This window comes from Akebia trifoliata, chromosome 3, assembly GCF_017979445.1.
Source record: "Akebia trifoliata isolate Shusen 1 chromosome 3, ASM1797944v1, whole genome shotgun sequence".
NCBI lineage: Eukaryota > Viridiplantae > Streptophyta > Magnoliopsida > Ranunculales > Lardizabalaceae > Akebia > Akebia trifoliata.
The window spans coordinates 9,825,839-9,840,197 of record NC_141377.1 but is presented as its reverse complement, the minus strand read 5'-3'; the positions used below and the strand labels follow the sequence as shown (position 1 = coordinate 9,840,197).

The window sequence follows — 14,359 nt, the reverse complement described above, 5'->3', positions numbered from 1 at the left end:
TGAGGTATTTATATTTTTCTTTTTTTGGTGTAAGGGTGTAATATGTAACTATGACTTCTCTTTTCATAGTGGAATCAATGTGATATGTGGATGTACATTAATTTTAAGTGAACCACGTAAAAATATGTGCTTATGTGCGTGATTTGTGTTTTGTTTCGATCTATTTCTTGGTTCGATTGTTCCTGTTTTTCTCAACAGATTTGACATTAATTTACACCCACTATCAACCTAAAACATCCCTCCTGTTATCGAGGTTATGATTGAGCTCAAAATTGGCGACATTATCGGACATATGATTTCCCTTGAATTCGTGGTTTTATATATAAAATATATAAGTGAACTAAAGATATAAAAAATGAATCCGATAAAGTTCTCATTTTATTCATTAATATACAATCCGATATCATTAATGCAAATAACATGAAACCATCTAAATATAATATATCCTATTTTACGCAATAACATCATAGACTGTGATGGGAATTCCAAAAGCATGAAATGGTAGTGAAACTCATTCCCATTTGCATTGAATTTGATGGGTATGCTTGAAATCACAAGCCAGCACCAAACTTCCATCCATTCTCCTCAACGCAAACCTCTCAATCAACACATAACAACCAAACTTACTCCACCCTCCCTTCCCTCCAAACTCTTCTACCCTCTCCACTCTCACTTGTCTTTCTCCCCCTCCAAACCATCCCCCTCTTTCTTGCTCCCACATCATCCTCTCTACAATTGCTGAGCTCAACCCCACACTCAAGTCTCCTCCTACATTATTCTCAAGAACTCTAAACCACACCACTCCATCAATCACAGTTTCATCTTTCAAGGCTTTTCTATCAAAAATCAATGAAGTTTCTTTTTCGACCCAGACATCAACAACTACGACGTTGTTGCCTTCGTTTGAACGATTATCACACGTATATATCTCTTCCCATCGCTGCTCAAGTGTTATCTCATAAAACATTGATTTTTTGAACTGGTCTTTTAGTCTCTCTGTGTCTTTTACGAACATGAAAGGACAGTACCACTTCCCGACAACTACGGGTCTAGAATGTTTATCAGAGATTGGGAAGTCAAATTGTGGAAGACGTGACCGAAGGGGTGCATCAAGGCCTTGAGCTTCATCCAAGTAATTGTGTCGAGGATTCTTAGCAATGATTTCCCAACCTTTTCTCCTTAAGAAAGATGGTAGAAACCCATCTGGAGCAATAGACTTGGCATGAAACCCCTTATGGTGTTTTCGAGGAACAAATTCTACTTGCTGATAAATGTCGTGGGGATCATTTAAAGCTCTTGGTTTTACATCACTGATACAATTGCAGAAACAACAGTTGACCATGTCCTCCTCTCTTGAACATGTGTGTGCTTCCCTACAAAAGTCAATTTAAACACAAATTTGACAAATCATAGTCATAGATGAGCTTGACTTCCAAATTTGCAAAAAATGTATGTTAACAAGAATATACTTATCCAGCTTTGTAATTAACATGCAGTTGTGCATAAAAACTCTTTTATTGTGATCTTTGCATCCAACCAAGGGATCCTATATTTAAATTCTTGAGGATAGAGGAAACCAGAACACCAAGAAGCTTAGATGATTCCTTTCCCACTTAACTATGGTATCATTTAAGAGCGATGATTCGGTACTCCGAGAAGTTGGGTTGCTACTTGAATCTAAGTGCGATTTGTGTGCCACACTTTGGAGCTAGTTGACTCAAGATTGATGAACTCATGCATGAAAGTTTGATTTTCATTTATGGAAACAGGGTTTTCAAATCAAGTATCTTCTCTCATATCATCTTGGCACCCCCATTCATGCTCTATCACAAAATATTATTTTAGTGGATGCCAAACATTTAAATTATTAAAAAGTAATTATGAAAAAAATATGAGACTTAGTTGGGGCAAGGCAAAGCAATTGGCCTCTAACGGAGGTATATCCATTGTTGTACTCCATCTCCTCAAAAAAAGGTTTTCCAATCACTTCTTTCCATCGTATCATGAGTGGGGAACGGGCTTGGGACTTTGGTTATCAGAGAGACATCAATGACTTGAACTTGGAAGAAGTTGGTAGACTAGTAGTGGATGACACCTCAAGTATCGAATTATGCACAAGTAGGGTGGATGGGATAGCTTGGATGGCAATTAAGGATGGAAGGTTCTCGGTAAGTTCTTTTTACCAATCCTTGTGCAATAATGGTGATACATCTTTCCCTCGTATCTCAATTTGAGGACCAAAAGTGCCAAGTAAAGTTTCTTTCTTCACATGGATGGCGACTTTAGGAAGGATTCAAACGGTGGACTTTTTGATGTGATGTGGATGGTGCGAGACGAGTTACTGAGTGTTATGTACAGACAATGGAGAATCATCGGATCACCTTCTTCTTCATTGTAAGTTCACTCATGCCATTTGGGCTCATTTTTTTAATATGTATGGGGTACTAACATACTTACCTAAAACAGTGAGAGACCTCTTTAATTCTTGGTCGGCAATTGGGTATTCATTTGGCAGTGCAAAAAGGAGGTTGTGGAGTATCACTCCATTCACAATCTGTTGGGGGGTGTGGTTTGAAAGAAATAGGCGTATCTTTGAGGGGAAACAAAAGGATTGCTCAAATATGATTATCTCCATTCTGAAGTTAATTTTTTGTTAGTCCAAAGTCTATAAGGAGTTTAAGGGTCTGTTTTTCAAGGATTTTACATACAACTAGGATGGGATTTGTTGCTCTAGTGGTGATTAGCGTCTAGTTGTAAGGTCCCATCAGGTTGGTCATCTCGACCGATCTATTTATGATTTATGAATGAAATACTATTTATCAAAAAACAAAGTTGGCAACTGAGATTTTCAAAATATTGAGATTGTGATGGAGATGATTCACAATGACTTTCTTGCTCGGTGGCCGTAGTTTTGCCTCTAAAATCAGGATGACTCTCGGTCTTTACAAGTTTTAAAATCAGATTATGAAGTGGCTCAATTATTAATAAATAATTAAATAAATAAAATTGATAGGACCGGACCTGAATTGAATGAAGTAGCTGAATTTAATTATGAATAAATAAAGAAATAAAACTATTGAGTTAAGAAAACAAATTGAAAATTAAACATACCCTTTGTGTTTTCCTTGAGCTTTTATGACGTAATATTGATTGGAAGACAAAGGCTGACCAAGTACCGGAATTAAGAGCACATCATCAGTTGAAACATTGCTATTCTCTCCAACCCCCGATTCATATCTAATGGTCAGGATCTTGTTTTGTGGGAAAGGAAAATCTCTGATCTTGGAATCTTCACATAAACCGAAACAACAGGTATCTATAGATTCTTCGTCTTTAATAACAAGGTAACCAGAATTGGGACCTTCAAGTGGTGGTAAAGACAGAGAATTTGGATACTTTCTATAGAACGAAAGAGGTCTCGTTACATACATTTTCGTCTCCCTGTTATGATAACTATCTTGGTGTTGTAGAAATGTCATATTTATGTAAAGTCTTGACAAGTCAAAAGCTTGCAGCCCAAGTCACACGCTTCGTCTTAGCCACCTGGACAAGTCACCTACATCCCAAGAAAGAAAGTGTAATATTTGAATGAGGAATTTGCCTAATTCATGAAAGAGTCGTGTGATACACTCAATCAACTCTCTTGACATAATAACTTGGGAAGTCATAGATTTGTACGCCTCGGGATACACATTTTATGGGGAAGTGCAGTTTTTTATCTCAAGACATACAAATTTGCAATTTCCGAACTTGTCATGTCAGGAGAGTTGATTGAGTGTGCCACGTGGGATAGTCAGATTATCACGATGCTTCACGAAATTCACACACTCCAATTACCAAGTCTTGTATTTTCTATTGTTGTTGGGGGTAAATGTGTATACTTTTTTAAAATGATATGTTTATATATTAAAATATGCTATATAGTGTGAATTATGATAGGGTTAAATTGGAATTTTATCCTGTAAATTTTAACTGTTTAACTTATTTACCAAAAATCACTTCTTCTTTTTTTATTTTTTTATGTTTTTTTTATGTTTTTTTTTTTTTTTTTACTGAAGTTTGGAATGTGGGTAAATAAGATGATTTCATCTCGTTGAATTATGATAGGGTTAAAATGATTTCATTTCATGACTTTGTAAATTGTTATTTTTATTATTGGTATAAATTATAATTTTCTGGTTCAAGATTTATAATTTAACTTATGAGATACAATTTATGTCTCCACCTCTTGGTTATTTGTTGAATCTTCGAGATTTGCATTTCTCATCCCTTATATTTTTTAGTGTGTCTCCAACATAACCACTTCAATGTCCAAATCGGATAAATAAAAAAAATGGTAAAATTTAGGTATGAGAGAAAGTGTGTGTGCGTGTGTGCACCTTAATTTGAATGGTTGTAGTTATCATTCCATATTAATTTGAATGATTTCTAATTAAGATCATTTCATTTTCGTCTGAATAATGTTTCAAAAATTTTAAAAATCAAGTCTGTGGATCATGCACGAACTGAATAATGTTTCATCAGTCCGTGTTCCATGCAAGGACTAGAAAAAAAAAACTAAAAAACTAAAAAATTAAAAAGAAAAAAAATATGATATTAAAATAATGAAATAAAAAATAATAATAATAAAACAAAAAATTTAAAATTTTAAAAATATAAAAAATAGGGAATAGTATTTTTGCAAAAGTCGAATTCAAATTACCCAAAACTTATCAGAAAACTCTCGTTTTAAAATTTTTTTCACTAAACTATCATATATCTGATATCTCTCACGAGCTCCACATCACGAGGTTGAAGGAATCAAAAGGCTCACCCTATCAAATCCTATACTTAGGTAACCACTTCTTTCCATTAAATTCGTCAAACCAAATCAGTATTTTCAAAACTTGTCTAAGTAAAATCCTCAGGTCCGTGCAAGTAAGGGTTTCGTTTATTCTTTACATGCAATTCGTACAAAGAAGGGCAACTGTAAATACCCAAATTTGATCGGGCCCTCGATGCAAAATGTCTCAAAAACTTGAATGAGTCTTAAGGCCCAAACCTTTAAAAATATTATATATTTTATCGTTTTCTTTCAATAAATAGCTCAAGGCCCTTCCCATGTGGCCCATGGACCAAAAACTCACCTCACCACTCATCTACACTTTTCAACCCATCTCAACATTATACCCATTCAACCCATTACCCAACTATTCTACCCGAGCCCAATCATTCTACCCAAACCTAACCTACCACCTAAGCCCATTAAATTCAAAACCCATCATCTTATATATATTCAACCAACTACTCAAGCTCAATTCTTAATCCAAGCTAAACATCACAACTAATCACCCAATATCATCAAAGTAGTACATATGTCACCACCCCAACTCACATTTTTCATCCAACTACCTACTCCCATCACTTTTCTCTAAAAAAAATCATCTACCCACACATCAATCCATCACTTTTCTTTAACTTAGTCTCATCATTCCTTATAAAACTCATTCTCACAAATCAAATCCACACCCTTCCCTCTAATCAACTCATCTAACACTCCATCTCCACACTCCCTTTTGACACATGTCACCACCTCCTTCACATTCCCAAAACTTAATCACTTAATCACCTAATCCCTTAAACAACCCATTCTTCTAAACAAAATTCACTCAATTTTACTCACCAAACATTCAACCAACAAACCACTCTCTTATACCCTCATCTCTTAACCAAATACCACTCATTTCATCCCACCAAACACTCAGTCCAAATGGGTTAAAAGAACTAACTCATTTAGATCACAAATAACCTATTTATACCCCATTACACAAATGCCCTCTATCATCCTCAATTTACACACACCCCTCTCACAAACCTCCCACCATTCTATCATTTCTCAACATTTAACCCAACTCCACCTCTAAAAATAACCTCCAAAATCCTATAAAACCACCCATTTTCCACACAATTTCCTCCCATTGGAAAAAATACAAAAAAGCCTCTATCTCCCAAAAATACTCACTTAACTCATTCTCAAGTCAAACATCACTCTTATGTCGAGCACCACTTACCCTCAAGTCAAGCATAATCTTCTCTCAATCTTCTATAACATCTTACACATCCAAGAAAAAATCAAAGAAACACATCTTTAAATATCAAAGAAGGTCAAGGTGGATTTTGGACAAAAGAAAAACTCTCCCTCTCTCCCTTCTTTCCCTTTCAACTTCCCTTCTTCTACTCATCCCATTCTCCCTACACCTATGTACACACCACAAAAGGTTTGAGCCATCGAAGAGCCCCTTCTTCAATAAGGAGGCCTTCAATAATTTAAATCAATATCAAAGTCCCTTGCACTCAATGGTACAAATTGGAATTTTTTAACCTTCCTTTTTTTCTATTTTTAAATTGATCGAATTCAAGAATACCACCAAAGGTGGAGGGAGTAAGATTCCTAATACCTTTCCTACTCCCTAATATGGACACCTTTACCTAGTCCAAAGTTGGACCAATAGACCATATCCGTACGAGAGTTACTAGATGCCAAAAAAATGATTTTTTCAAAAAATACATCACAGGTAACCATTCACACCCTTTTGCAAAAAGAATGATGGCGACTCCAAACCCCAAAATAGAAAAGATATTCGAAAACGAAAATCTCATGTCCACAAGTAGGAAAGCTTGTAAAGTTGGGGATATTCACTATGTTCTTAGGTGAGTCCTAGAAAATGACCAAAGTTGTAGTTGTTGATGGCAAGAAAGAAATGACTCTTTATGCTACATCTGGGATCTATTGTAAATATTTTATTTTTGTCAATCCCAAGATTTTGATGTATGTCAATTTTGTTATACTAGAAAACATGTGAAGACATCAACAACAACACATAAAGTCAGACACTTCGACAAAACGTTCTATATGTGTGCTTAAGACCAAAAAGGTAAGAAGATCACCTAAACCATGCCCCTTCACCAAGATGGTCTTTAGGTCGATTAATTTTAGTAAAATAATACAATTGTTGACCCACTCAATAATCGAAATTCCCGGGAACATAAAATACTTGAAATATGACATGTTATGATTTTGAAAATAGTATTTTCGATGCCACCGAAAATACACCTTTGTGACTGAAAAACAGTATTTTTCAATTAATAATTAAGGTGCCTATTCGATGCTATCGAAAATGCCCAACAATAAAAAATGTAGTCGTTGCAATTTTTGATTCCACTAAACTGATTTTTGGTGCCACCGAAAATAAAGTTGTTGTCCATTTATTTTCTTTATATTAAAAGGCCTTGGCTTCACTTGGGCTTGATCATTCTTGAGAATTTGAGCTCCCAACTCCCCCACACACCTTAGAACATCCTCAACACTCTTGAGAGCCTAGTTTTAGTTGAGACTACCCTCGACCTCTTCTATGCCTCTCATCTAGGTCCCACATCACATTCTCTCAACCCTTGCACACATTTGGCAAATCAATTAGAACAAGGAGCTGAAGTAAAAGGAAGGAGTGAAGCACAAAAAATCGAAGAACTTGAAGACATAATTGGAACATCAGACTGTCGAAAAGCTCTTATGGATTCAAAGACTTGAAGACCTCTAATATTGATTGGCATACATTTTGCAATTGAGTGAGTCCTTTTTATTTTGTTTTTATTTAAAAAAATATGTGTATATAGTTACTTGATTCAATCCATCAAAAATCAAGCTCTTGTTAGAGTTTAGGACTCTTGACAAGAGAAGAGATTCATATCAAAATTCACAATTTTGAGAGGATGTGTTTCTCTCTATCTTAAGATTTTAGAATTTAGCTTAGGTATTAAAATTCTATGTAAAAGATTCGAGGTGAACTATAATTCTCTTTTGATAGTGAACACTAAGTTCCTAGAGTCTGAACTTTGGGAGTGGATGTAGGCACGTTGTCAAACCACTATAAATCTATTTGTCTTGTGTTTGTGCAAATATCTCTATGAACTTATGCTTAAATGAATGAATGCCATCAATGAATAGTGACATGAGTTGCATATGACGAATCTTAATTTTAACATTTAACAATTGTACATCTAGACATAAAATGATTTTGAGATCCAGTAAATCAATTTAGGAAAGCATTTAATCAAACTCATTGTTTCCTTAGTTTAATTTGAAAAGATTTTTAAATTGTCCTATTCACCCTTCTCTAAGACTAGACACGGTCAAAACCAGTAATTTCACTTATAATTATATAGCAATGGTTTCTACAGGTGTAGATGCTAATACTTGGCATTGTAGGCTTGGATACATATGTGAGAAAGGAATAAAGGTAATGTACTCAAGGGGTAAATTATCTAGGTTGAAGAAGATGAATTTAGACTTTTGTGAAGACTACATATTTGAAAACAGAATAAGATGAGTATTTCAAACGTTCAAACGATTCCAAAATCAAAGAAATTTGAGTTAATTCACACTGATGTGTGGGGGTCTGCCAAAGTCTCTTTCCTTGGCGGTGCTCATTATTTTATCACCTTCATTGATGACATCACAAGAAAGCTTTGAATTTATTTTTTGAAGTAAATGTATGATGTATGTAGTGTGATAAAAAAGTGGAAAACCTTGGTTGAGAATGAAACTAGGTTGAAATAAAAGTGTTTGAGGTCAGACAATAGTGGGGAGTGCTATAGTGTGAATTCAAAGATTGATATGCACAAATTAAGATTAGAACAAAAAAAAACTATTCTTAAGAAGCCTCAATAGAATGGTAGCGCAAAATGCCTGAACTGACCCGTTATAGAGTGTGTTATGAGCATGAGGATACATGCTGGGTTTCCTAAGTGATTTTAGGTAGATGTTGTGAACACTGCTGCATACTTAATCATTAGAGGACCTTCAGTTCCTTTGAAGTTTGGTCTGGTAGAAGAAGCTTGGGTAGGAAAAGAGGTATATTTATCCCATCTAAAATTTCTTGTTGTATTTCTTATGTCCACATTGATTCTGATAAAATGAGTAAGTTAGATCTTAAGTCTAAGAAATATATTTTTATTGAATATGACATTGATGAATTTAACTATCAATTTTAAGATCTAGAAAATGAAAAAGTCGTAAGGAATAATGATGTCATATTTAATGAAAATGAAAAGTATATAAAAAATATGGAAAGAAGAGAAGCTCATACAAATTCTAGGGATGATGGGCACATTGAGTTTGAAGATGCATCATCTAGGGGTGTGTTTAGATTGGTGGATGAAAATAAACTAAAGGAAACACAAAATTATATCACTCAGGTTCTTTCATCTAAACATAGAAGATCTACTGGAGCTATATAAGAAAATACTCTACCTCAATATATTTCTTCTATCCATTATTTACTGTTGACAGACAATGATGGTCTAGAGTGTTATAACGAAACTATGCAGGTTGAAACCAAGGTTAAGTGAAAGTACGTAATGGATGATGAGGTGGACTCATTATTCACAAATCAAACTTGGGATGTGGGGCAAGAAGGTTTTGCATAACAAATAGATTTATAAGTTAAAAGAAAGGTATGATAGGACCAAAAGATACAAAACCAAATTAATTGTGAAAAGATTTTAGCAAGAAATAGATATCGATTATATGGAGATTTTCTCTCCTGTTATGAAGTTGTGCACCATCAGTTCTGTTTTGAGTATTATTAAAGTGAATATTTAAATCTAGAACAAGTAGAGGTGAAGACAACTTTCTTTCATGGTGGCTTGAATTAAGACATTTATATGAAGCAACCATGGGGATATGAGACACCAAGAAATGAAGAATTGGTATGTAAGCTAAAAGAGAGTTTGTATGAGTTGAAAAAGGCACAAAGATAGTGGTATATTAGGTTTGATAACTTTATGTTTGGTAGTGGATATACAAAGTGTAATATTAATCATTATTGTTATTTCAAGAAGTTTGATGACTCCTACATCATTCTTCTCTTGTATGTAGATGATATACTTATTGCAGGATCAAGCATTACTAAAATAATAAGATTGAAGGAACAAATTTGTAAAGAGTTTTCTATGAAGCATTTGGATTGCGGATTAGTAGAGATAGGAAGAATAGAAGATTGTGGTTATCTCAGGCACAATAAACTGAAAGAGTATTGAAGAGATTCAACATGAATCATGTTAAACCAGTGAGTACTACTCTAACAAGTCATTTTGTGCTTTCAAAACGGCAAGAAGCGACAATAGATTAGGAACGGAAATATATGTCAAACGTATCATATGCTTCAACAATTGATAGTCTTATGTATGCGATAGTTTGTACCAAACTAGACGTTGCACAAGAAGTGGGAATTGTAAGTAGATTTATGAATAATCCAAGCAAGGAGCATTGGAAGGTTATATAATGGATTATGAGGCATTTGAGGGGTACCACAAATCTATCTTAATGTTATGGTGGAGAAAAGATCAGTCTATAAAGGTATGTTGATGTTGACATGGTAGGAGACCTAGATAGCAGAAAGAGCATTATAAGTTATGTCTTTACATTGGGATGTACAGTATTGAGTTGGATTTCAAGATTACAAAAGGTAGTTACTCTCTCGACTATAGAAACAAAATATATTCCAGCTACAGAAACGTGCAAGGAAATAATATGACTTCAATCTCTTTTGAAGGAGTTGGGTAAGTTGCCATATGATTGTAAGTTGCATGTGATAGCCAGAACTCAATTCACCTAATGAAGAACTTAACATTTCATTTGAGATTGAAGCATATTGACATTAGGTACCACTTTATACGTTTAGCTCAGGAAGAGGGGATTTTTACTTTGGAAAAAATTCACATTAGTGTGAATTCTTAAAAAATGTTCACCACTATTGAGACACTGAAAACTTGTTCAACTTTTATCAGTTTTCAAGCTTAGAAGACAAGGATGATTCACACTGAATTTGTTATGAAGGCGTTACTTATCATATGCACCATATTTAGTGGGAGATACTCTTTATCAATCTCCAAGTGAGAGGTGGTTGTAGTTTGTGGAGCCAAATAGCATTGGTCAACAAGGAGTTACTATAAATCAAATATAGAACATATAATTGAACTAAAGATGTAAAACATAAATCAAATAAAGTTTTCATTTTATTCATTAATATACAATCCAATATCATTAATGCAAATAACATGAAACCATCTAAAAACGATATATCCTATTTTACACAACAACATTATAGAATGTGATGGGAATTCCAAAAGCATGAAATGGTAGTGAAACTCATTCCCATTTGCATTGAATTTGATGGGTATGCTTGAAATCACAAGCCAGCACCAAACTTCCATCCATTCTCCTCAAGGCAAACCTCTCAATAAACACATAACAACCAAACTTACTCCACCCTCCCTTCCCTCCAAACTTTTCTACCCTCTCCACTCTCACTTGTCTTTCTCCCCCTCCAAACCATCCCCCTCTTTCTTGCTCCCACATCATCCTCTCTACAATTGCTGAGCTCAACCCCACACTCAAGTCTCCTCCTACATTATTCTCAAGAACTCTAAACCACACCATTCCATCAATCACAGTTTCATCTTTCAAGGCTTTTCTATCAAAAATCAATGAAGTTTCTCTTTCGACCCACACATCAACGACTACGACATTGCCTTCGTTTGAATGATTATCGCACGTATATATCTCTTCCCATCTTTGCTCGAGTGTCATCTGATAAAACATCGATTTTTTGAACTGGTCTTTCAGTCTCTCCATGTCTTTTACGAACATGAAAGGACAGTACCACTTCCCGACAACTACGGGTTTAGAATGTTTATCAGAGATTGGGAAATCAAATTGTGGAAGACGTGACCGAAGGGGAGCATCAATGCCTTGAGCTTCATCCAAGTAATTGTATCGAGGATTCTTATCAATGATTTCCCAACCTTTTCTCCTTAAGAAAGATGGTAGAAACCCATCTGGAGCTACAGACTTGGCATGGAACCCCTTATGGTGTTTTCGAGGAACAAATTCTACTTGCTGATAAATGTCGTGCGGATCATTTAAAGCTCTTGGTTTTACATCACTGATACAATTGCAGAAACAACAGTTGACCATGTCGTCCTCTCTTGAAGATGTGTGTGCTTCCCTACAAAAGTCAATTTAAACACAAATTTAACAAATCGTAGTTATAGATGAGCTTCACTTCCAGATTTGCAAAAAAATGTATGTTAACAAGAATATACTTATCCAGCTTAGTAGTTAACATGCAATTGTGCATAAAAACTCTTTTATTGTGATCTTTGCATCCAAACAAGGGATCCTATATTTAAATTCTTGAGGATAGAGGAAACCAGAACACCAAAAAGCTTAGATGATTCTTTTTCCACACTTTGGAGCTAGTTGACTCAAGATTGATGAACTCATGCATGAAAGTTTGATTTTCATTTATGGGTTCAAACTGGGTTTTTCAAATCAAGTATCTTGTCTCATACATCTTGGCACCCCATTTATGCTCTATCACAAAATATTATTTTAGTGGATGCAAAACATTTAAATTATTAAAAAGTAATTATGAAAAAAATATGAGACTTAATTGGCAACTGAGATTTTCAAAATATTGAGAATGTGATGGAGATGAATCACGATGACTTTCTTGCTCGGTGGCCTTAGTTTTGCCTCCAAAACCAACATGACTCGACCAAGACAAGTTTTAAAATCAGTGCTCAATTATTAATAATTAAATAAATAAAATTGATAGGGCCTGAATGAAGTAGCTGAATTTAATTATGAATAAATAAAACTATTGAGTTAAGAAAACAAATTGAAAATTAAACACACCCTTTGTGTCTTCCTTGAGCTTTTATGACATAATATTGATTGGAAGACAAAGGCTGACCAAGTACCGGAATTAAGAGCACATCATCACTTGAAACATATCTATTCTCTCCAACCCCCGATTCATATCTAAAGCTCAGGATCTTGTTTTGTGGGAAAGGAAAATCTCTGATCCTGGTATCTTCGCATAAACCGAAACAACAGGTATCTATAGATTCCTCGTCTTTAATAACAAGGTAACCAGAATTGGGACCTTCAAGTGGTGGTAAAGAGAGAGAATTTGGATACTTTCTATACAACGAAAGAGGTCTCGTTACATACATTTTCGTCTCCCTATTATGATAACTATCTTGGTGTTGTAGAAATGTCATATTTATATAAGAGACTTATGACGGTCTTTGGTCGGGCAGTATTGACAAGTCAAAAGCTTACATCCCAAGTTTATCGCATCGTCTTAGCCACTTGGACAAGTCATCTATGTGCGGAGGAACATCCAAGAAAGTTTGACAATTGAATGAGGAATTTGCCAAATTCATGAAAGAGTCGGGATACACTTAATCACCTCTCTTGACATGATACTAACTTGGGAAACCATAGATTTGTATGTTTCGCGATACACACTTCCCTTAGGATACACATTTTATGGGGAAGTGCAGTTTTTTATCCCGAGACTTATAGATCTGCAGTTCCCAAACTTGTCATGTCACAAGAGTCGATTGAGAGTGCCACGTGGGTTAACCAGATTATCATGATTCTTCGCAAAATTCACACATTCCCATTACCAAATCATGTATTTTCTATTGTTTTTGGGGTAAATGTATAAACTTTTTTAAAATGATATGTTTATATATTAAAATATACTATATAGTGTGAATTATGATAGGGGTAAAATTAGAATTTCATCCTATAAATTTTAACAGTTTAACTTATTTACCAAAAATCACTTTTCTTTTTGTTTTTGTTTTTACTGAAGTTTGGAATGTGTGTAAATAAGATGATTTCATCTGGTTGAATTATGATAGGGGTAAGATGATTTCATTTCTTGATTTTGTAAATTGTTATTTTTATTATTTGTATAAATTATAATTCTATGGTTCAAGATTTATAATTTAACTTATGAGATACAATTTCTTTCTCCAACTCTTGATTATTTGTTGAATCTTCGAGATTTGCATTTCTCATCTCTTACACTTTTGAGTGTGTCTGCAAAACAACCTCTTCAATGTCCAAATCGGATAAATAAATAAAAATGATAAAATTTAGGTATGAGAGAGTGTGTGTGCGTGTGTACCTTAATTTGAATGGTTGTAGTTATCATTCCATATTAATTTGAATGATTTCTAATTAAGATCATTTCATTTTCGTCTGAATAATGTTTCAAAAATTTTAAAAATCAAGTCTGTGGATCATACACGAACTGTAAAGATTTGATTCGTCAGAGATATGTGGCATAGGCGAAGACAAAACCAGATTGGAAAAAATGCTTGGAAGGAAACACACGTCACCAGGAAAAGTATTTGATAGGCTACATCTATCTAACGTGCTTTGGCTTGATACTCATTTCCATTGACCAAAAAGAATAAGATAACAAAATGTGGATAAAAATGGTTGGATGTTGTTTCC

The 14,359-nt window shown here is 34.5% G+C and overlaps 2 protein-coding genes across 2 annotated transcripts; both read right to left on the bottom strand.

The window, feature by feature from the left end:
- Positions 1-347: 347 nt before the first annotated feature.
- LOC147405939 (uncharacterized) lies at positions 348-3,589 on the bottom strand. Its single transcript, XM_086433836.1, has 2 exons — positions 3,112-3,589; positions 348-1,373 (listed from the first exon to the last, which is right to left on the bottom strand). Exons 1-2 carry the CDS (start codon positions 3,477-3,479, stop codon positions 512-514), a joined length of 1,230 nt encoding a protein of 409 aa, XP_086289962.1. The 5' UTR covers positions 3,480-3,589; the 3' UTR covers positions 348-511.
- A 7,435-nt stretch (positions 3,590-11,024) lies between these two features.
- LOC147405938 (uncharacterized) lies at positions 11,025-13,162 on the bottom strand. The gene is made up of 2 exons (XM_086433835.1): positions 12,740-13,162; positions 11,025-12,047 (listed from the first exon to the last, which is right to left on the bottom strand). Exons 1-2 carry the CDS (start codon positions 13,105-13,107, stop codon positions 11,189-11,191), a joined length of 1,227 nt encoding a protein of 408 aa, XP_086289961.1. The 5' UTR covers positions 13,108-13,162; the 3' UTR covers positions 11,025-11,188.
- Between the last annotated feature and the right edge of the window lie 1,197 nt (positions 13,163-14,359).

Coding starts and splice junctions, on each gene's coding strand:
- LOC147405939 (XM_086433836.1), bottom strand. CDS start 3,479: ATGACATTTCTACAACACCAAGATAGTTATCATAACAGGGAGACGAAA. Junction 1,374..3,111: donor GCTCAAGGAAAACACAAAGG/GTATGTTTAATT, acceptor TGACTTTTGTAG/GGAAGCACACACATGTTCAA.
- LOC147405938 (XM_086433835.1), bottom strand. CDS start 13,107: ATGACATTTCTACAACACCAAGATAGTTATCATAATAGGGAGACGAAA. Junction 12,048..12,739: donor GCTCAAGGAAGACACAAAGG/GTGTGTTTAATT, acceptor TGACTTTTGTAG/GGAAGCACACACATCTTCAA.